At 43.0% G+C, this 24482-nt stretch overlaps 1 protein-coding gene across 1 annotated transcript in view; it reads right to left on the bottom strand.

The window, feature by feature from the left end:
• SLC26A5 (solute carrier family 26 member 5) overlaps positions 5240 to 24482 on the bottom strand; it is a 37497-nt gene continuing 18254 nt past the window's right edge. Inside the window, 11 exon segments of the mRNA NM_001135963.1 lie at positions 5240 to 5424; positions 7240 to 7294; positions 8037 to 8237; positions 9441 to 9548; positions 10245 to 10337; positions 12353 to 12422; positions 16850 to 16956; positions 17180 to 17275; positions 17940 to 18017; positions 18799 to 18912; positions 19953 to 20100. Of these exon segments, the coding sequence (NP_001129435.1) occupies positions 5240 to 5424; positions 7240 to 7294; positions 8037 to 8237; positions 9441 to 9548; positions 10245 to 10337; positions 12353 to 12422; positions 16850 to 16956; positions 17180 to 17275; positions 17940 to 18017; positions 18799 to 18912; positions 19953 to 20100 (1255 nt within the window).

A 24482-nucleotide genomic window follows, 5' to 3' on the forward strand; every position in this document is an offset into this window, starting at 1 on the left:
AACCCAATCAAAAATGGGGCAGGAGACCTAACCAGACATTTCTTCAAAGACATACAGACAGCCAGCAGGCACGTGAAAAGATGTTCAACATCACTAATTATTACATAAATGCAACTCAAAACTATAATGAGGTATCAAATCATACCTGTCAGAGTAGTCATCATTTGAAAAGTCTAGAAATAAATGCTGGAGAGGATGTGGAGAAAAAGGAACCTTCTTACACTGCTGGTGGGAATGCAAGTTGGTGGAGCCACTACAGAAAATAGTATGGAGGTTCCTCAAACTAGAGTTGCCATATGATCCAGCAATCCCACTCCTGGGCATATATCCAGACAAAACTATAATTCAAAAGGACACATGCACCCCTATGTTGATAGCAGCACTATTCACAATAATCAAAACACGGAAACAACCTGAATGTCCATCAACAGATGAATGGATTAAGACAATGTGGTGTATACACAACAGAATACTACTCAGGCATAAAAAACAACAATGCCATTTGCAGCAGCAACATGGACCTAGAGATATCATACTATGTGAAGTAAATCAGAAAGACAAATATGACATCACTTATGTGTGGAATCCAAAATATAACAAGACGAACTTATCAATGAAACAAACAGATTCACGGACATAAAGAATAGACTTCTGGGTATCAAGGGAAGGTGGGGGTAGCAATGGATTTGGAGTTTATGATTAACAAATGCAAACTATTATATATAACTGAGTCACTTACTTTACACCAGAAATTAACACTGTTAATCAACTATACCTCAATAAAATAAAATAAGAAAGAATCTAAACACACTGAATGCTAAAAACATTCCTGAAAAGTAAACTAAAAAGGACCAACAGCATCACTGTACTCACTAAAGCATGCGGTCTCACACAAAGAGGCTGTGTTTGAATTTAAGAGTTTAAATTGATTAATTATCTTTAAGGGGGAAGACGTGATAAAGTCTTCACCACATTGTCTTCCTTCCCCCCACCCCCTAAATACAGAACAACATACCCACCCACTCTGGGGCAGATTCACTGTGTTTGCTACCCTCTCTCCACACCCACAGAAGGGCAGCGTCATTTTCTCAACATTTATCTTTGGAGGCAGGCACCTCGTTTCTCTGTTAAACAAGTAAGGACACAGGATCAAAGAACATGGAATGGATATTTTATTTTTCTTTTTATGGCTATACCTGGGGCATATGGAAGTTCCCAGATTAGGGACTGAACTGGAGCTGCAGCTGCCAGCCTGCACCACAGCCACGGCAACGCCAGATCCAAGTTGCACGTGCAACACCGGATCCTTAACTCACTGAGTGAGGCCAGGGATTGAACCCACATCCTCACAGACACTATGTTGGGTTCTTAACCCACTGAGCTACAATGGAAACTCCCATGGAATGGAGGTTTTTTTGGTTTTTTTTTTTTTTTAGTTTTTATTTTTTTTCTTTTTAGGGCCACACCTACCACATATTGGAAGTTCCCAAGCGAGGGAACAGCCTAGGCCACAGGCACGGCAACATGGCATCCGCATCCTCAGGGACACTGGTCGGGTTCTTAACCCACTAAGCCACAATGGGAACTACTGGAATGGATATTTTAGATGTTACCTGAAAACTACAAAATGAGCTTCTCCTTGGGCTTGCAGAGCATTCATGGCCCTCACTATTTCTCTGAGTCCCACTGAAGACGAGATGGCGGTTGGGATCCCATTCTCAACTGCCATCTGATTCTTCAGAGTCAGCGTCTATGACATGAATGAAGAGTTCCCTGGTCCCTGGTTCATAGTGTTTGCAAACCTAACCCATCCGTCCATGAGACAGAGATCAACCACAGTCATACTGCACGGCATTTGAGAAAGACTTCACTATACAGAAGCTTCCAGAAAATAGGGCTTTCCCATAATGCCATAAAACTAGGCTGGTTTGGTCCCTACAGCCATCGGTGTGGATTATGCCCATTTTGATAGGCCAGTAAGAATTTGAATTTGAACCAGGACTGAAAAACACAGAAAGGTATATACACTAGCAACTTTTAAGGTCCAGAAAGGAAGTAGAGACAAAACCTGACTAAGTAAAAAAAGGTCAGGAAATTTCCTACTATATGAAATAATTCTAAGTAAAACATTCCAAAATATTTACATATAGATAAAATACATTTTAAATTCAGTCTCATATTATTAGAGGCATGCTGAAACGAAAACATATTTCCCCTCAGTAAGCCTTAAGTGCCTTTATGTACATGATAGAATTCTATTCAAAAGAGGTTAAAAATTAAAGGATAGAAAAGTTAAATACAAATTCATAAGCTATAGACAAGTATTTTTCTGTATACTACTCTCAATTTATCATCAACCAGGACTTGAGTATTTGTTGTGTGTAAAGCATTTGTTGAAGACTGGTGCTAAAATATTTTATAACATTGTTTAAAATCCTTAAATTCTACTTTAATGGCTGAAATGATGCAAGTCCTTTCATAAAAGTTTCTAGTATAAGCTGAGGTCCTATAACTACATGCTCTTTCAGAAGGCAGTCTGTATCAGAGTGCAGATGTATCTGATCTCATGTGTGATGAATGCAAAGGAAATAACTGGATACAAATCTAATTTCACTCTAAATCTAGATAAAGTATTGATTAGCAAGGAGGGGGTCTACTTGGAACTAAATTAGTAAAGTCACTGAGAAACCTGATTGGAGTTAAACAAACCACAGGGTCTGGTTTGGAGTAGACCCAGCTACCCTAGTTCTTTCCTGATGCACTTTTCTTCTGAAGCATTTTCTTTACAAAAACTCATCAAAGGGGTCAATAAAGAAACACAAAAAAGACAAGCTATTAGCAGGAAACCTTAGCAGATGAGGCTTTGGGCAGATTGGCTAATACCTGTGCTGTGGTTTGGAGTGAGCTGGTGGTTTGAACCACAGGGGCGAAAACTTGTGATAATTGGCTTACGGGTCTTTCCATTCCTTTTAAATAACTATCGAGAATGGTGGAAATAGCATTTTACTCACTCATAGGCTGAAAATTGAATCTGATGAAGAATTAACCGATAACTCCACAGACTTAGAAGGAAGACATTAAATTATACCCAAGAGTTAGTTTTCTAAAATGCCTGTTTTTCAAGGCTACTTCATCACTAGCAACAACCACAAAACTTCTAGGGGCCCCTCCTGGCCACAGGTGTGACAATTTGAACACTAAAAAGAGTAACTATAATGGACTGAAACACATTAAAACTATAAAAATTCATGAGTCTATATTTACACCAAAAAAGAAATCTAAATGAGTCTATTTTATTACCATCGAGTAAACCAACTGCTTACTTTGAAGTTGATAATCGAATGGAAAAAAATTAAAACATTTAATCTGCTTTTCCAGTAAGAACTGTATTTAAGGATGACCAAGTAGCTCAAGTTGCGGAAGGAAAGGTGTGGTTTACACAGAAACACCAACTAATAAATGCAAAAGAAATGAGAGAATTGGAGAAGAAAATTCACAAACCTTAATTACTGATTTAGACAAGGATTATCACTGGATATTAAAACCTCTGGGTGAATGGCTAATAGGGCACTGGGCATTCATTCAATGCTGAAGAACACCATACATACAGCTCACTAGTCACAAAGGAAGAAATGTAAATGGGGGATTGGTCTGGTTAATGCAGTGCTAGCTCATCAATGTTTTGTTTGTTGTTTGTTTGTTTGTTTTTTTGTTTTTTAGGGCTGCACCTGTGGCATATGGAGGTTCCCAGCCTAGGGGTCAAATCAGAGCTATAGCCACCAGGCTACATCTCAGCCAAAGCAACACCAGATCCAAGCTACGTCTGCAACCTACACCACAGCTCACGGCAATGCCGGATCCTTAACCCACTGAACGAGGCCAGAGATTGAACCCGCAACCTCATGGTTCCTAGTCAGATTCGTTTCCCCTGAGCCACAACGGGAACTCCTCACCACTGCTAATGCTAGGTCAACTAGATATTACTTGTTTTCTGTTGTGATGTAATTGGAAGCATGTGTCTCACCTATGATGTATTCTAACAACAAAAAAGTATTATTCAAATCTGTAATGCCTTTAATTAAATATAACTTCTAAATTATGGGTATTTCAGGAAATCAAGGGACAAGCTAAACAACACCTTGAAAAAGCAAGTGGACACATTCACAAGATGGGACTCGACAGGACAACTGCCCCAACTCCCTTTAACAAGTCAATGTCCTCAAAAAAGGGTCAATGCTAGATTCAGACAGACTTATGGGACTTAGAGGGGCATGGCCACTTGCAGTAGAAGGTCACAGGAGGAATACTAGTTTGGACAGACCAACTACACACGTGGAGACAAAAGGTCTGAGGTAAACATGTTCTAGAATGAGAAACCAGATTACTGACGGGAAAAAATAGGTTACAGAACACTACGTAGAGTCTGATCTTATTTTGATTAAAGGTGTAACTATATATGCATAGAAAAAGACCTAGAGGGATATGCATTAAAGTGTTAGCAGTCATCTTGAATGCAACGTTTCTTATTTTTGCTCGTCTATCTTTTCTAATTTTCTGCTTCTATAACAATAAGTGGTTAATTAATAAATTAATATTTTATGGCCCCACCCACAGCATTTGGAAGTTCCTGGGCCAGGGATTGAATCTGAGCTGCAGCTGCGATGTATGCCACAGCCATGGCAATGCCACATCCTTTTAACCCACTGCACCAGGCCCAGAATCAAACCCATGCCTCTACAGCGACCCAAGCCACTGTAGCAGGATTCTTAACACACTGCACCACAGCGGGAACTCTCTAAGTGGCTATTTTAAAAGATGAACTTCTGGAAAATGCTGAGTTTTCCCCCTTTGTGAGAAAACTCTGATTACAGAAAATCCACAGACCAACAAGCACAGAAGCAAAGAACTACAAGCCATCTGGGGACAGCGTATCTGATTTGTGGGTAACGAGCTTAAAGAAAATACATTCTTAAGTGCTTGGCTCACAGAGATCATACTAAAAAGTAACAGAAATGTCACTGTACAATAAATGCAGGCAAGAGGCTAACATCTTTGAAACAGTCCATTAAGAAAAATACAAGTTAAGATACATCTTGCTATGCGTCATTCACCCTCCAAATGAAGCCCTGACTACTAGTATTTACCCTTAGGGAAAAAACCCTCTAGTGTCTAGTATTTAAAGTATATAGGTGAGTAACTTCGTGAGAGGCTCATACCCCTTCCTGGGCTGATGCCTCATCTAGGCCTCTGGAGTGGCGTTGGGCTCCGAGTCCTCCTGGAGAGGAGGGGCCGAGGCATCCCGTTCGGCCATTGCCTCTCGAACTTGGCTGCCTAGGACTGCGTCATGGATGCTGTGGAAGAGCAGCTCCCGTAAGGCAGGATTTTCAAAAAATCGATTTCGAGTGAGGTCATCCACAACTTGTGCTATGAAAGAAGAAAGGATAATTAGTCTGCACCTTGGGTGTCTTCCTTTTTTTTTTTTTTTTTGTTTGTTTGTTTGTTTTTAGGGCCACACTGCTGGCATATGGAGGATCCCAGGCTAGGGGGCCAATCGGAGCTACAGCTGCCAGCCTACCCCACAGCTCACGGCAATGCTGGATCCTTAACCCACGATGCAAGGTCAGGGATTGAACCCACATCCTCATGGTTGCTAGTAGGATTCATTTCTGCTGCACCACAGCGGGAACTCCTGGGTGTCGGTCTTAAGCCGTGAAAACAAGTAACACTTTGATACAGTTTAAATATTAAAATGGTATAATAAAAAGCCTCACTCCAATACCTGTCTCCATGACATCACTCCCCCAGGTCAAGGAAGCCACTTTTACTGTTTTCTTGTGTATTCTTTTCGTATTTCTTTATGAAAATATCAGTAAATATAAAAATGTATTCCTATTTCCTCCTTTTCATTGCACAAAGATAGCACCATACACACACACACACACACACACACACACACATATTTTTATGGATTTTACTTAGTCTTTTCAGTTCATTTTTACCACTACGTGATATTCTATGGTGCAGATGCACCCTAGATTATTACTGGTCCCTTTTGTTTAACATTCACATCTTTTCTTGTGTTTTCTTTTTGTAGATGGTACTGTGACAATTAACCACGCTCCTGTGTCCGTGAATGTGGGTGGTACCCTGCTGGATTTGCTGAGTTAAAGGCAAATGCATTTGCAATTCTGAAAGAAAATGCCAGTCTGCCCTTCACAGAGGCTGCTGTATCTGCCCTCCCCTGGCCGACAGAGCCTGCTGTCCAACATTTTCAAGTTTTGCCAGTCTTGTAGGTGAAAAGTGGTGTCTCTATGTGGATTTCATTTTCTTTTTTTTTTTTTTTTTTTTGTCTTTTTGCCTTTTTCTAGAGCCACTCTAGTGGCATATGGAGGTTCCCAGGCTAGGGGTCTAACCGGGTCTACGCCAGAGGCACAGCAATGCAGGATCTGAGCCGTATCTGCCACCTACACCACAGCTCACAGCAATGCCGGATCCTTTACCCACTGAGCAAGGGCAGGGATCGAACCCACAACCTCATGGTTCCTAGTCAGATTCGTTAACCATTGAGCCACGACGGGAACTCCTGAATTTCATTTTCAAGCACTGTTTTAACCAAAATTTAATATAAAACAAAAATAGCAGGCCTTGGATGGAAAAACCTACATGATTTTATATAACTATGTTTATGGCAGTCTTTAAATAAATAATAACTAAAAAATACACCATCTCTTAGTTCCTTTCCTCCAATGACAAGGCAGAAGCCCAGACACAGGTAACCCAGTGACATGAGAGCCTCTAAGTGGCTAATCTTGAAGTTAACTTTAGAGTGATTTTCAGAAGAATAATTTTCATTTTCACCAAAAATTTAGAGGAAAATATTTCCAAACTCAGTTATTAAAAAAAAGAAAAGAGAAGTTCCCGTCATGGTGCAGTGGTTAACGAATCCGACTAGGAACCATGAGGTTGCAGGTTCGGTCCCTGCCCTTGCTCAGTGGGTTATTGATCTGGCGTTGCCGTGAGCTGGGGTGTAGGTTGCAGATGCTGCTCGGATCCCGCCTTGCTGTGGCTCTGGTGTAGGCCAGTGGCTACAGCTCTGATTTGACCCCTAGCCTGGAAACCTCCACATGCCACGGGAGCGGCCCAAAGAAATAGCAAAAAGACAAAAAAAAAAAAAAAAAAGAAAGAAAAGAAAAGAAACCAAAATGTTAAAACTTCTCCCCATTCCAAAAGTGTACTCACCACTGCATCCTGCTAAATACACATAAATACCGACATCTCCATATTCTTTTACCATCTGTAAAAAAATTGAAGTTTAGTTTCTCATGACTAAAGACAAATTTCTTTCTTGCACATTTCTTTCTACCAATATGTGATAAAAGATGCTTTGGTTAATTCACTTCAGCTACTTTGCTTCCATAATCATGCACTTGAGTTAATCATTAAAAAATTTGTATTTTGTTTGATTTTTATATCAACAGTGATCATCTGGAACATCAAAGAATTATTGTTAATTTTTATCCAGGTGTAATAAATGTATTATGGTAATGACTTTTTAAAAGGATCTTCTTATAGAGATATATACTGAAGTAGTTACAGATTACATGCTTCAAAATAAGGGAATGGGAAAGAGGCTGTGGGGGGACAAATGAAACAAGAGTGACCATGCACTGATAATTACTGTCGGCAGTGACAACTACACGGGGGGATCATCACACTCTGCTCTCTACTTTTGTATATTTTTGTTTTCATTTTGTGGGCTACACTTGTGACACATGGAAGTTCCATGTCAAGGCCTGAGTGCAAGCCGCCACTGAGATCTATGCCCCAGCTGTGGCAACGCTGGATCCTTCACTCACTGTGCCATAGCGGGAACTCCCTCCTTTTGTGTATTTTATATTTTCCACAACTGAAAGGTGAAAGACAGCAACAACAAAATTTTAAGAGTTGAAAAGGGACCCTACTTCAACTCTCTGATTTTACCCAGTGGTGACCCTGGGCACGGAGATATTAAATGACTCGTTAAAGATGATGCTCACCACGGCCAGAGTTTTCACACCAACAGAATCAATAAAATTGACTTGCGTAAAATCCAGAATGATGGTGTGGATGTTATCGCCTGGGGGCATAAATCTTTGCAGTTCCTCAGGAAATTTGCTCTTGATGACTATTGGGGGATATTTTATTTCATCCTCCCCTTCCTCAGGCTTGGTGCCGTCTTCTCCATCTACTTCTGCATCCTATGTCAAAAACAAAACCACACCAGAAATCTATGAACAGGTCACATTGTGGGTCAGAGAAAGATTTATGAGGGAATATTAGTCCTTGTATTCTCAAGCCTCTGACTGTACCAGATCTCTTTCAAAACATTTGCTATATCCCTGACTTGTAATACAACAAAAAGGGTATGTTCACAATATTAAATTTTACTTATTCCTTCTTTCCTTTTTTTTTTTTTTTTTTTGCTGTACCTGCAGCATGTGGAAGTTCTGGGGCCAGGGACCAAACCCACACCACAGCAGTAGCCAAAGTTGTAGCAGTGATGACACTGGATCCTTAACCTGCTACTGTACCACACCACAAGAGAACCACCTAGCTGTTTTATTTTTTTCTTCCAATGAAATCAGCTCTCCTTAGCCATCATACCCATTTTCCCCTAACTTCTAAAATAGTCCACTGGAAGTTCCTCTGTGGCACAGTGGGTTAAGGATCCTATGGCGCAGGTTGCAACTGCGGGGAAGGTTCTATCCCTGGCACAGGAACTTCCATAAGCCATAGGAGAGGCCAAAAAAAAAAAAAAGTCCATGAACTTCAACATGAGAGACCACAGTTAACATAAATAAGCCAGAACAGCAAAAACCAGTCTTTGAGGTTTTGCTTTTTGCGTTTTTTTTGTTTTTTGACTATTGGCTGAATGAATCTCTGACAAAGCAATGATAGTAAAATTTATTAAGGTTCTGTGTGATTTTTATTTTTTAAAACCATGTTTTCCTGGGCTCCTATGACTACTTATTTCAGAAGCATTCTCATAACAGACTTTAACGCATATCTTTAAATATATAAAGGATACTTAACTAATTTCGATTGTTTCTAAGCTTTCCTACTTTAGGGACTTCTTGCTGTGTTAAAACTTCAATCATGAATAAAGGCGGGGCGGGGGCACTGCAGATCAAGAGACAAGGGAAAGTGGGAGTTCCCACCATGGCTCAGAGGAAAAGAATCTGGCTAGCATCCATGAAGATGTAGGTTTGATCCCTCGCCTCGCTCAGTGGGTTAAGGAGCCGGTGAGGCCATGAGCTGTGGTGTAGGTGGCAGACATGGCTGAGATCTGGCATCGCTGGGGCCGGCGGCTGTAGCTCTGATTCAACCCCCAGCCTGAAACCTCCATATGCCATGGAAAGAGCGAGAGAGACAAGGGAAAGTTACAATGAAGGACCACTCACCACTTTGACAACGGCTGCGTTGGCCATGTTGGCATTCCCCATTTCCTTAGCATACTTCTTCATGGCCTTTCTTCTCGCTCCCATTATGAGGGCTGGATTCACCCCTGTCTTTACAGAAAGGCAATATATGCAACAATCACTTCTTGGCTCCGAGGAACCCATCCAAAGCAATTAATTTTGAAATCTCCCCTGTTGACTGTTCTCTATGCCGAGTTATTGAGCTAACCCTTGCTTTGCCTTTCCCACAGATGCTCTGAACTGGGTTACTCCCTCATTAAAAGCACATTAGTAACTGTTCTTATTTTTGGTCTTGATTCAACCAGAAGCTACATAGTAAAGAGAATTTAAAGCAGTGTTTTTCAAATTTAGATCTCTCGGATTCTTATGTTTAAGAGGCTCTGTGGGTTGCTTAGGAGGTTTTCCTCTTTACTGGGACAGTGTGGCAGAGAGTTCTAATCACGACCAGAGGAACATATGATCCCAAGAATAAGAAACTTAAAATTATTTTTTCACTTTCTTAGATATTTTTCAAAAGGTAACATATGATAAAACAGAATGAGTAAGTGGTGCTGGCTGCATAACAATGTGAATGTACTAATTAATTCCATCCACTAACTTATCCAGTTGCAAATGGTTAAAATTATGCATTTTAAGTTATGCATATTTTACTACCATTTAAAAATAGAGAGGGAGAGAATGAAATAGTATAAATGGTATACTGAGACTTTTAAGGGACTCTCACATGCCTATCAATCCACAGATTCCTTCCTCAGAACTAACCACTCTTCATTTCTGGTAACTCACCTTTCTTTTTAAGGCATTGCTGTACAAGTCACTATTTGCATAATAAATTGGAGCATTTATTTGGAATATTTTTATCCCAGGAATTTCTTTCACCTGAGAAGCAAAACATTAGTGAATGTAACATACAGAAATAGTTCAGAATCAAAACTTCAATTGCCTCCCTTTTCCTGCTTGAAAACTCATACAGAAGTTGCTAAGGTCCCTCTGACAATTTAAATAAAATAATGTCACTCTAGCCAACTTCCTCGAGCTCTGAAGGAAGGCGTGCTGAGAGGAATGCCTTTAAAATGCACATCTTCCCACTTTTCTTTTCTTTTTGCCTTTTCTAGGGCCGCTCCCGAGGCACAAGGAGGTTCCCAGGCTAGGGGTCTAATCAGAGCTGCAGCCACTGGCCTACGCCAGAGCCACAGCAACACGGGATCCGAGCCACCTCTGCAACCTACACCACAGCTCACAGCAACACCAGATCCTTAACCCACTGAGCGAGGCCAGGGATTAAACCCGCAACCTCATGGTTCCTAGTCGGATTCGTTAACCACTGTGCCATGAAGGAAACTCCTTCCCGCATCTTTTAAAAGTCTTTCATTTTTACCATAAAACACAAGAAGAAACTAAACAACATTTAAAAAGAGAAATGGAGAGGAGAGGGGAGGCTGCCACTCAGACTGTGACAGGCAGGCAAATAAAGAAAACAGAGGTTTACAGTGTATTCACAGAATGTAGGAAGGAGTCAAACCCAAGAAAAACCCAGTGAAAATTTTATTGAGAAGCCTGTGGAACTCTAGAATGCAGTTTGGAGACAAGTAATCCGGAATACAACTATTTGGAAGGGGGGAAAAAATAGCAATCCTAACATCAGTCTAATTTCCTAATATCTTATAATGAGTCTGAGAATTTCTTCTCCAGCATAAAACAAAACAAACAAGTAAAACTAGTTTAAGAAGACTCTGTAAAAGAGTCCGTGTAAGAGATTCCACATAAGATAAGAACATTCAAAGTCAAAGATATATATACTATATACAAATTTTTTTTCTTTCTTTTTTGGGGCTGTACCTGTGGCATATGGAAGTTCTCAGGCTAGGGGTCAAATCAGAGCTACAGCTGCTGACAGAAACAAGCCATGTCTATGACCTACACCACAGCTCATGGCAACGTCGGATACTCAACCCACTGAGTGAGGCCAGGGATTGAACCCCCATCCTCATGAATCCTACTCAGGTTCATTACCTGCTGAGCCACAAAGGGAACTCACTCAAAGTCAAAGACATTTTAAGTATAATTTTAACCATTAAACGAAGCAGGAAAGGGAGTTCCCTTGTGGCCTAGTGGGTTAAGGATACAGTGTTGTCACTGCAGTGGCCGGGGTTGCTTCAGTGGCACAAGTTTGATTCCTGCTGTGAACTTTCACATTCCTCAGGTGCAGCCAAAAAAAAAAAAAAAAAAAAGAAATGAAGGAAAAAAGATGAAACAGGTAAATTTAAGAGCCCCATCACCGACATTTTATATAGTATTAGTATTTTACCATAAATTTATTTATTTATTTAGTCTTTTTAGGGCCTCACCTGTGGAAAATGGAGGTCCCCAGGCTAGGGGTCAAATCAGAGCTATAGCTGCCAGCCTATACCACAGCCACTGCAATGCCAGATCTGAGCCAAGTCTGCGACCTACATCATAGCTCACGGCAATGCTGGATCCTTAACCCAGTGAACGAGGCTAGGGATTGAACCTTCATTCTCATGAATACTAGGTTAGACTTGTTTCGGCTAAGCCACAGTGAGAACTCCTATTTTACCATCAATTTAAATTCATCAGAAGGAAATGACCATTCTTGCCAAAGTCTTAGTATTTTGTAAATACATGCTTCAAGTCCAAGAATATATATTTATCCCAATTAAAAAGATAAGTAATTATCATTAGGAGGTCGAGTAAGTGATGTATAATATGACCTATAAAGCTGAATCCAGGTCGTAAGGTGAAGGCCGTTTTTTTCGCTTTGACCACTACACCTCCCTCCTCTTCAGGCCGCTCCTTGTCCTAAGTAAAAATAATACTTAGCCCATCACATCAAGTGCTTACAAATGCTGAAAAGCAACAGAAAAAGGTCCTACCTCCTCATACGCGTCTATGTCAATGTACACATCAGTCTCAGGAAGCTGTCCAAGGACTTTGTAGCTCGGACTGAAGACAGAGAGCGAGGGTGTTAAAACACCACCGTGCTGAGGTGCCGGACATGGTGGAAACACAAGGTTCTGCACGTGCAGGTCCTGTACGGATTCGCTAGTGACATCAGGAGGCCTCGAGCCTTTCTTTCATGGTGCCTTTTCACAAGGGCTCCACATATGTCACACTCCCGGGGCCATTCCAAGCCTAATACACCCCACACACCTTACCCCACACAAACACGATGTACACACCACCACCCCACGCCCCCAAATACACACACACTACCCTACACACACACACACACACACCACATACACACCATACACATGCATATCACACACACCATCTGGTCAGGACAGAAGACCCAGGCATTTATACACGGGGGCAAAAATGAATTGTGCAGCGTTCAAGCCAGGGACACTTGTAACTCAATCTCCTATCACTCAGTAGATAGAATTATCTTCCCACTCTAATTCTAAAGCAGGAGAGGGGATTTTCATTTTGCCTCTAATAAGACTTTCTGACTCTCAGAACGAGGGTGGGTGGAGTAGTCAACCGAGGGTGTGGGGAGAAAACAACAATCTCAAATCAGCATAGAAGTTTTCTTAGTTTGGTGTGAATAGATTTTAAACATTATTATTATTATTATTGTCTTTTCAGGGCCGCACTCGCACCACATGAAGGTTCCCTGGCTAGGGGTCCAATAGGAGCTGTAGCCACCAGCCTACGCCAGAGCCACAGCAATGTGGGATCCCGGTTACGTCTGCAATCTCCAGCACAGCTCACAGCAATGCCGGATCCTTAACCCACTGAGCGAGGCCAGGGACAGAACCTGCATCCTCATGGATGCTAGCTGAGTTTGTTAACTGCTGAGCCACGATGGGAATTCCTTAAACATTATTACTATTATTTCCTTTAATGGCTGCACCTGTGACATATGGAAGTTCCCGGGCCAGGGCTGAATCTGAGTCGCCAGGCCGGGGATCGAACCCGTGCCTCAGCAGCCACCTGAGCTGCTGCAGTCAGATTCTTGACCCACTACACTATAGTGGGAATTCCTAAACATTATTTTTGGAGAACACAAATTCCTAACTTTTTATAGGACAGTCTGGCTCTAATTAGATACTGCAGAGATGACAGGTACTACTTCTTAAGCACCTGCTCTTACCTTATTATAGTCCATGAAAAAAAATCCTGCTGGGCTTCTTTATGCCATCATGTGGAAGAGAAACTGAAGCCCAGTGGTATTAGGTGAGTGGTTCGAGGTCAGAGAGTTTGGCAGAGTCAGGATGTGGGTCAAGGCCTTTGCTTTGACATCCCACTGTCTGGCTACTACACCTTGCGGCTTCTCAGCACATATGGGCAAGTGTTTGAGTTAGAATCCACAGTGGAGAGGTCAGCTGTTTTTCTGGGTGGAGTCCCTCAACAAACATCAAGAGAACACACACTGTGTGCTGGGACTGGGCTCCAGAAGCCTTGCCTCCAAACCAAACAGCTCACCGTCTAGTGGTGTCTGTGGGCAAATTTAACACCAATGGCCATTTTTGTAGATAAGAGGCAAGGTCCTCAGGTGAGCTACTGGTTGTGAGCAAACCTCCTATAAGACTCAAAACATTGTGCACATGCTGCGATCTAGTACTGGGGGTGTGGGAGGGGCAGATAGCTGAGGGATGGACACACGGACCACACACGCACACAATTAATTAGGAAATGTGGGAGGGGCTGGAGGACCACGGCGCTGTGGTGGGGCTCTCTCTGGCTGGGTTAGAGGCATCTCAAAGGGTGAGGATTTCAACAGGCAGATGAGAAGGCTTCCTGACCACCTGGGGCCCTCTGGAACCCCACCTCCTCAGCTCCAAATACTCCCTGCTTCTGCCCCAATGAGCCTTGGAGCAAGAAAGTCTCTGTGAATTCCGATGGGGTTTTCCTCGGGCACCTCTTGTGGTTAATATCACCTGAATTTTGCTTACACCTACTGAAGCACTTATAACTGTGTACCCCAATTTCTTGAAGATGGATTATAAAATGCTGATTAATAAGAGTTAGCCTCTGGAGTCACAAAAACTCATATGTGAACAAGCTGCCTACCACTTACCGTGTGATCTTAGGTAAGTTAAGCAAGGCCTCAGTTTTCACATCTGTGAAATGGGGATGCTAACCCCCTTGGGCTGCGAGGATGAAATGACATGAAGCATGGATCTCGGCATAAAGCCAGGCACAGATCGAAAATGGCAATAGTTTGGATTGTTTCCTTTGGTTACTTCATTACCATAAGCAGCAGCAGCAGCAGCAGCATTGTGTATCTATCATCCTCAGGAGAGAGCAATCTTTTTGAGGGGAAGGACCACGTCTTATTGACTGCAATACCCCTAGAATCTAGCATCTCCCTAGGAATAGAGTAGCCCCTCAAAATTTTTCCAACTAAGATCATAATTATTTTAGTATTTTAATACACTCTGACCCCTTTGGGGGGCATAAGCAGAATTTCTGCCACATTTAAAGTATCACCCACAGTGCCTGCATGGCAGAGGCATCGGGAACTATTTGCTGATGAACTGACTGTCCCATAACCATGTGGCCTTTGAGGATATCTTGGTGTTTGAAAGACAAGCAGAGTCAGTGAAGCCCTAGCCCTCTGAACAGTGTGCCCTAATTATAGAAAAAGAGGCAGCTGAAAATAGGCGACCTGAGTGCCGGCTCCCCAAACTCTAACCTATGAAGACCCAGCACAATCACCAACAGGGACAGAACACAAAAAATGAACTTCAGTGAATTATTTTAGAGCGAAGGAGGTACAGCATTAAAAAATAAAACCCTGCCTAGCTTTAAAATCTATGATAAGAAATCATAAAATCCTGTTTGGTTAAAAAACCCAAAGTCTCAAATTCTATATCACTGCTTAAAGGATATGTTCTTAAACCATGATATTCTCCAAAGTTCTAAGATAAAAACTTTGGCATGTACTAACAAGATTCTTTAGAAAACCAAGGGGAGAACTTCTTTTACATAAAAGTGGGTGACAGGGTGGAGTTTGTTATTAAAAAGTTTAATTCTTGAGTTTAGATTCCACATGCTGTGAACTTTCCCTTTTTTTTTTTTTTTTTATGGCCACGCCTACAGCATATGGAAGTTCCCAGCTAGGGGCAACTGGAGCCACAGCTGCCAGCTGACGCCACAGCCACTGCAACTCAGGATCCGAGTGGCATCTGCGACCTACAATGCAGCTCACAGCAACACCAGATCCTTAATCCCCTCGGCAGGGCCAATCCCACATCCTCATGGATACTAGGTGGGTTTGTTACTGCTGAGCCACAACGGGAACTTCTCCCCTGTCATTTTTGATGAAGAAAATGCTCGTTTCCTACTCTGCAGAGTGGGGAGAATCCTATCATTCTGCAGATGAAAGTTCACAGCTCCATCCAGCAGCCTTTCAACACATCACAGTCAAAACTTTGAGACCCATCATAGGATTTGTAACTAAAGGCAAATAGACTAACCTCATTTTCATCCCTCTCCGTGTTAAATTTTTGGGTGCACAGTATGTATCAGGCCCTGTGCTGGGCTCTTCATGTGCATTATTCTCATGGAAACTTATGATGTAGCAAGTATTGGTCCCGTTTTATAGAGGCAGAGCTCACGTAGCTTAAAGAGTGTGCAGCCAGGACTTGAACCCAGGGTAGTCTGACCCTAACACCAGGCTATGGCTATGTCTATAGAAACATGTGTCTTATTTTTTCTTTATAGTGATTTATTTACTTATCATGAACACAGTGTGGCTTTTTTTTTTCCACCCATGACATGTGGAAGTTCCTGGGCAAGGGATTTTCACCCATGACATGTAGAAGCTCTGGGGCAAGGGATTTAACCCATGCCACAGCAGCGACCCAAGCCATAGCAGTGACAATGCTGAATCCTCAACCTGCTGTGACACCGGAGAACTCCCACAGTGTTTTGTTTTTTAAGTTACTCTATATCTTTCCCAGTGGGCTCAGTTTTCTACAAGGAGAAGAGATGGCAGGTGAAAATGATTCAGGGTGGAGAAAGGAACAGCTGAAGAGTGAGAGTCTGCTCCTTGTCATCAAAACCCATGGCTATACACAGTACTGAAGCAAAGTGCAACAACACACAGTTCATTCAAAGGAGGGTAAATAAGCCATGGCCCCACTGAGACCAGAATGGCAGGAACCATTCTGGCACAGAAATCGCGTTCTTTTAAAATCACTGATGGGACTACGGACTAAGACACAGTAGAGCATTTGATAAGATCATATTGAGATTTTTATTTGGCTTAGTCCATGAGCCCTGTGAGTCTTCAGCTCCCTCTCATGCTGATGAGAAGTAACGAAAGAGCTTGCTCTGACCAGGGTGAGCTTTGATCCACATTTAAAGCCAGTGTTGCAGTCTCAGGCAGGACACACACCCACACCAGTCTGTGCACTCACCTCTGTGTTCTGTAAATCACAGTCAGCAGCGCGATGATCACGGCAGTAATCAAACCATAGTCCAACCCCAGGAACAAGGAGGAAACAAAAGTGGTAAGCCATATGGTCTAAAGAAAAGAAAGAAGGCTTTACGTAGAATCATGGGAAAAATTTCCTAAGCTCTACTTACACAAGCATGCATGCACGCGGGTGTACACACACACACACACAGAGCCTTGCCTCACTGGATGCTGCAAACAACCACTGACCACAGTAACTTATCTTTCTCACATTGTTATCAGAAACGATCCATTTGTTGTTATTCACCTAACAATCACCTTCGTTACTTACCAGCTCTATTTTGCTGGTTCTCCAGAAAAAGGGGAGATCTGAGAACTGCATAAACATCCCTTTCAGGTTGACGATCACAATGGCCGAGAGCACAGCCTGAAACACAGCACATCCACACATGCCTCTCCTCTGGTGTCCAGAGACCCCTGTGCTCATTTCTCACTGTCTTCCCGCTGCCCTCCCCACCCTCTTCCCCTGCAGCAGTGATGGTACATCGGGAGCCAAGAACACCTGGAATTTCAGGACCTGGTTAGCCAAAATGGGCCTTGGAAAGCAAGCCTTGCGCCCTAGCAGCAAACTTGCCTGGTGGTCAAGAGGTTCAGAATTAAACTTGGTGCCCAAGGAGTTATTTCAGCCACGGCCTTCCTGCCTTATGATTTTCTCTGTATCATTCCCAAGTTCCACTAGGTTAAACGTATCAGTAAACAAATGTCTTATGAGTGTGGGCGATCTCAGATTTTCAATGGAAGGATAAAGTCACAGAAGATCAAAGAGACAAGGGACCTTGGAGGTTAGCCAGTCCAAAACCTCCACTTTGCAAATAAGGAAACTGAGAATTAGGGAGGCTGTGATGGCTTTCCCTAGGTCCCAGTCGCTGGCAGATTGTGGAATAGGATCTGGACCCCAGCCTTGGCCCTTTCTCATACCACCCTGCTAGGCTTACAGTACAACCACGAGATAGCCACAAAAATAAATACACAAATCAAAACAGCAAAATCTCTACACATGGAAAAACCTCACACTGAGTCAAGCTACGTACCTGGGGTAACGATTCAAAGAGGAATCCAGTGGCTAATATGACCAGCAGAATCATTAACGAGGCCAAACACCCTGCGAGCTGAATGAGAAAGGACACATGGAAGAGGCCTTTAGGGGACGCAAGGAAGTAGTGAGGCACAGGTTGGCCTTAGTTTTTTGATTATCACGGTGGGACAATACGGCTTCACATTAAAATCATCCAAACCATTATATAAACCTCTACCTCTTCCCCACGCCCTTCCTGAAATTTTGGTTCCCTTTTTATAGCTTTTAGATAGAAGCTGAAATGTTTAAATATCCTGAGTGAAATGCCCTTGCCGGGGTGGGGGGTGGGGAAAGGAGATGGCTGGTGCCAACACGAGACCCACCAGGGCCAGAAGAGCTCAGACAAGACTTTGCTGTCCAGTGTGGCAGTCATTAGCTTCATGTGGCTATTTAAATGTTAAAAAGAAAAATTAGATAAAATTAAAAATTCAAGTCTTGGTTGCCCTCACCACATTCCAAGTGCTCAAGAGCTAGTGGCTGCCATGCTGGATAGTACAAAAATCAAGGTTTTTTTAACTGCAGAAAGTTCTACTGGACTGTGCTGGCATCCTGACCATTCTCACCCTCAAGCTTTCATGACAGCATCCTATTTTGAACTTTGAGTTTTACTGGTAGCAGGGAGTATAATTTTTGATTTGATTGGCAAATAGACCCCTTTCCTAGAGATCTGGTTCCTCGTGATTTGCTTCAATCAATCATGCCTGTCTCTGACTCATGCACAGCTCACTGGAGCATGGATCTCTGGGCAGAATACCATCCAGAGATTAAAGTTTATCACCCAAATGACCTGTCCTTAAAGGGAGTTGCATACACACCTGGGTCTTCCCTCCAGTTCCCTCCTGAACAAGGCTTCGAGACAAGGAGCATGAAATTGAAAAAGTCTGGAAGAGTGAGCCGATGGAATTGCACAGTCCCAGGGCAATGAGCTCCTTTTCCATGTGGAAACAAAGCAGAAAAGAGTTCAGTTATTTTTCAGGGGGACAGGCATGACAGCCCATTTCACGCACATTTTCAGCAGCACAGGCTATCTCTTCATTCTCTTTTCAGATCAAGAATTTGTTTAGCATGGGTTCAAAAATAGGAATTATTGCACAATCTGAGGTGAGAGAAAAACACTTTGAATTTTTATTGTATTGGAGATAAATGCTCTGCTCACCACCCAGCCCCCTCTTTTCCAAATGCTCTTTACATAAGTGATGCTTTTGTTTTTAAAGAAAATCACAGCAAAAGGGACAGAAACTTTTTGTTGTTTAAGAGGAAGTTACTAGTGCATAGGACTACGGGCATCTTTGAAATGCCTGGGCTCTTGCTCATCAGTGAGTCCATGTCAGTGTCCTCTGAGGACCAAGGACTGAGTCCTGCCTGATCGCAGGGCAACTTCTTGTCTTCCTCAGATCACTATATCTTGTACGAATTTGGGACATCTGGTCTCCTCTTAGAAACATAGCGCCTACTAAAGTAGGCATTGTCATACCAAAATAATGGCTCATGGTACTCACTTAAATACCATGATGAAATACTTTATCTGTAGCTGTCTTATAAGAGAAGGTGGCCAAGAATATATTGCGGCGTTTAACTGATGAATGATAAACTCCAAGTTTGAGGCACAAAGAGAAGGACTCCTGTGGAGTAAAAACAGTTCCGGAAAAAGCATTCGATTCTCAAGCTGTGAGCTTTAAAAACAAGGATAACACCTAGAGGAGTATGGCTAACTGTAAGCCTCGGACTAAAGATTTCACTGGCTGACCAGGCGAGGTAGGATTCTGTACTTCAGGGTTTCCGATGATCTAATAATGCACATAAAGCATGAAAAACTGTCGTGTTGAATAAATACATGCTTCAAATACATCCATCGTCAAACTAATGTTTTTTCCTAGCAAGACAGATAGATCCAATTCATCTGCCTCCCACAGCAGAACATGATGGCTGTACCACTATGAAATCTCTGCAGGAAATGAATGATTTTTACCTGATTGCCATCAACCTGGTAGCCATGCTTATTTGCCAAGGTCTTGGCCATGGAGATGGTCACTGAAAATCCAACGATGGCTATGGCGATGGCATCCACATACACAAGGTGAAAGAGGCTGGTGTCTGGATTGGCTGGAGGGAGCAGCCTGAAAAGTGAAGCTGACTTTAACCTCGGGCCTTGTGACCATTGGGGGGGAAAAAAAAAACCATGCAACTGGGTGGGGTGGATTTTAGGGGGGCAACACCTGCAGATGAGGTGATCAACGCTCAGGTACTTGTTTGGCAAAAAGGAGGGCTCTCTTTGACACACAAGTTCTTTCCAGGCCCTGACCCCAGAGAGCAGGCTTTCTACCTGAGTGGGTTATCAACAGAGATCAAATGCCATTTTCTTTAGAAAAGGAGTAACCTCACACCTCCAGGCACCGTGTGTATGGCAGGTATAAGTAAGACTCAGAGCAGGAAGAAGAGAGGGTCAGCGAAGCACTCAGATGCCACAGGACATTCGAACCAAAGACCGAGCAAGGAGGGAGCTGGACAAGGGCTATTTTAGTGGAGAATGACCACTGTCCAGGCAACACTGGGTACTCAACTGCTCTCCTTTTCTATTGGCTGTAAGGACTCTGCTTCCTCCCCCGACCCCTTTAGGTGAGTTTCTAACACAGCAAAGGAGCAGCAGCTAATTCTACCCCTTGGGTCTCATCTGGGAATCCTAGGAATCTGGAGGGGCCAAAAGTGTGATTTCTGGAGCTCCCCAATAGGGAACCTAATTTTTGTGGTCCATTCTTGCAGTTTGGAACTTTTGTCCTAAGAGAACAAAACAGGTATTCCCTAGAATGGTATGGGGGAAGGAGCACAGAGATTTTTCAAAGGCATCTGCTCCAGTTCAAGGCATTGGGCTAAATAATATCAATTAATCGATGCATAAAATTATTACTATTACAATTATTTACTAGGTTTTTCTCTTGTGCCAGGTTCTGTGTTTATTTCTCTCCAAGGGCACTGTGAGCAGGTACCATTATAATCCCCATTTTACAGATGAGGAAGATGAGGCAAAGTGAGGTCAAGCAACTTGTTCAAGGTCAAATGGCTCATCTACCAAGTACATCAAAAACCAAGAAAAACCTGTCTTTCCATTCCTCTTTCTCATACTGTGTCATCTCACAGTGACCAAGGAGTTGTCTTGGGCTCTGGGGTAAGAGGAAGGGAGGGGAGAAAAGGAAAGGTACCTTACATACACTAAGCCTAGATTATGTGCTACGTGCTTGTTTGACGTCATCTCATTTGTCCTCAAAACAATCCCTTTAGATAGGTGCCATTATTATCCCAATTTAGAGGTGGAAAAAAATGGATGTTTGCAGATGGTAAGTCATTTGCTGAAGACAGAGCAGAGAATCAAACTCAAGGTGTCTGACTATAGAACTTACTGTTTTTCCCTTGCACTTTGCTGCATAAGCATTAACCAGGAGAGAAGGCCTGGCAGTAGGTTTGGGTCTGAGGAATAAGAATACGAGAAAAGAATGTCTGTTGTAATGAGTTAAGGGAAGCATATAAACCAAGGAACAGGATATATTGCCATGAATCGGATCCTGAACAGTCAACTGTTACTTTCCGGACACTACTGTGCATGTATTTACGTGTGTGTGGTGTTAAGTGTGGTGGTTTGTTTTCAAGTCTGGCCACCAACGATTCTTCCCATACTTGTGTGTGATGCTCCCCTACCTAGATGTGGAGTCTGTCTGCCCTCCGGCTGAATCTGAGCTCCCCTTTTGATTTGCTTTGACCAAAAGAATGTGCTGGATGTGATGTTGTATAAGAGCCAGAAGCAGCCTGAGCTTCTGCTCTTTGGACCACTGCTCTGAGCCACCCTCTAAAGAGTCTGGGTGCCCTGGTGGTGACCCACGTGGAGAGAAGATGCCAGCCAGCCCCCCGCTGTTTCAGCCACTCGAGCCGAGCTGTCAAATGTGTGAGTGAGGCCCTCTGGATCCTTCGGCACCTGTCACTCCTTCAGAGTCTGCAGCTGCCTAAGACCCCAAGTGAATCCCACCTGCACTGATGAACTATGACAAATAAATGGATGATGTGTTTTTTTTTTTTTTTTTTGTCTTTTTTTGCCTTTTCTAGGGCCAATCCTGCGGTATATGGAGGTTCCCAGGCAAGGGATCAAATCAGAACTGCAGCCACTGGCCTACCCCAGAGCCACAGCAACGCAGGATCCGAGCCACGTCTGCAACCTACACCACAGCTCACGGCAACGCCGGATCCTTAACCCACTGAGCAAGGGCAGGGACGGAACCTGCAACCTCATGGCTCCTAGTTGGATTCGTTAACCACTGTACCACGACGGGAACTCCTAAATGGATGATGTTTTAAGCCACTGTTGTCTGGCAGTAAGACTCACAGACCCCTGAAACAGTATGATTGTACAAAGACAGCTAGTTAGGGAGGCATTATTGGTTTCCTGCCTTGGCTGGGGCAAAGTTCCAGAAAAATAAGATTTCTGGGAAGCCAAGTTTCAAAAAGGCAAAATGTTCTTACCTTTAAAAAAAAAAGTTTAGCTCTCACATATAGAGGGAAAGCCACCTATTTGGGTACAAAGCCATAAAGAAAGGAAGGCATGAGGTGGGAATGATGGCAGCATTTGAATGCTCAAAAGAGGAAATCTAAGGATGAGAACTCACATGTATACTGTGTGATTAGTTATTGAACAGGGTTATCTATTGGATCCAAACTAATTACGTTAAAGACCCAGACGTGAGGTAATGGAAAGATCACACAACCGGTATCAGGAGACTGAGCTCTGGCTCCAGGCTGAGACTCACCAAACCTCACTCATGTCTCTCAAATGTCACCTTTCCTGACATTCTACCTAAAACAGCAAGCCCAGCCCCTCAGATCGCTTACCTGGCTTCCCCTGTCTTTACAGCACATCTCAGCAATGTAGTTTCTGTCTGTCTCTCCTGGCAGAACATGCGCTCCAGGAGAGCATGGACCTTTGCACCTGCATGTTTGCTTTTATTCTTAACTGCTGTGTCCCTGGCACATGCTAGGCACTCAATAAACATGTGCTGAATAAATGCACTTCCTCATCTGATGAATGAGGACAGCATATGTCAACAGTATTACTGTGAGACGTTTTAACTGACATGACGGGTATGAAAGTGCTTAAAAATGATAAGTGCAACTAGAGAAGCAAGGGCCATCACTGTATTATACCTTTACAATGAATCCTATGTAACTTGTTTATGACAGCAATTCATTGCTTCGAGGTGGAGTGCAGGCTTCCTCCTTTAACACTTGCTCCCTGGGGTGAACTTTGGCTTAAAGAGAGCAACTCCTACTCCCTGTCCTTCCTCGGAGATTCTTAGATGGTTCCAGAGGCAAGGCCTGATGGAAAAATGCCAGGTTCTGTCCATGTCCAACATCTGGGCAAATGTCTGACTCTGTTCTTTTGGAAAGAGGGAGAATACAGTGGCGAGAAAGAGACAGTACCAGAGACAGAAAGACAGAGACACACAGAGAGATACAGAGACCAGGAGAGGCTATCAGTCACTCCTGCTCCTTCAAACATAAAAATAATAGTACAATTTTTAAAATGTAGAATTAGGTAAGAGAAAAACTGATGAAGCAAAGAACTATTCATGTGAAACTAGAAAACTTGTTGTAATGAGCCACAGAACTGTGAACTAACATGTCTCACACGTGCACTGTGTGCGCCAGGTGCTGTGCTGGCTGCTTTACAGACGTGATCTCCCGTATTTCCCACAACTGCCCTTGAGACAGGCACAAACGATCAGGCTTACCTGGTGGGGGGGAAACTGGAGCTCTGAGAGGGTAGGTGACTTGCCCAAGGTCACAAAACTAGTAGGTGGCAGGCTAGATTTAAGTCTTTTTTTTCCCAGTCTTTTTAGGGCTGTATCTTTGGCATATGGACATTCCCAGGCTAGGGGTCAAATCGGAGCTGCAGTTGCTGGCCACAGTCACAGCCAGAGCCACAGCCACGCCAGATCTGAGCCGCGTTGTGACCTACACCACAGCTCACGGCAATGCCAGATCCTTAAGCCACTGAGCGAGGCCAGGGATGGAACCTGCATCCTCATGGATACTAGCTAGATTTGCTTCCACTGCGCCATGATGGGAACTCCTAGATTTAGGTCTTTTTGCTCTTAATTTCTATGCCACCCAGGAAGAGATCTAAAAAACTGATAAATACTAAACAATAGGAAATAAAACCAAACGAAAAACCACATGCCACTGTTGGTAGGACTGTAAAATGGTGCAACCACTATGGAAAACAGTGTGGAGGTTCCTCAAAAAGTTAAAATAGAACTACCATAGGACCCAGCAATCCCACGGCTATGTATGTATCCAAAAGATCCAAAAAGCAGGGTCTTGAAGCGCTAACTGCACACCCAGACTCATAGCAGCATTATGCACAATAGCTAAGAGGCAGAAGCAACCCAAACGTTCATCAGTGGATGAATGGATAAACCAAATGTGGTCTGTATATTATGGGCCATTTTATTCTGCT

The sequence above is a fragment of the Sus scrofa genome, chromosome 9 (assembly GCF_000003025.6).
Source record: "Sus scrofa isolate TJ Tabasco breed Duroc chromosome 9, Sscrofa11.1, whole genome shotgun sequence".
Taxonomy (NCBI): domain Eukaryota; kingdom Metazoa; phylum Chordata; class Mammalia; order Artiodactyla; family Suidae; genus Sus; species Sus scrofa.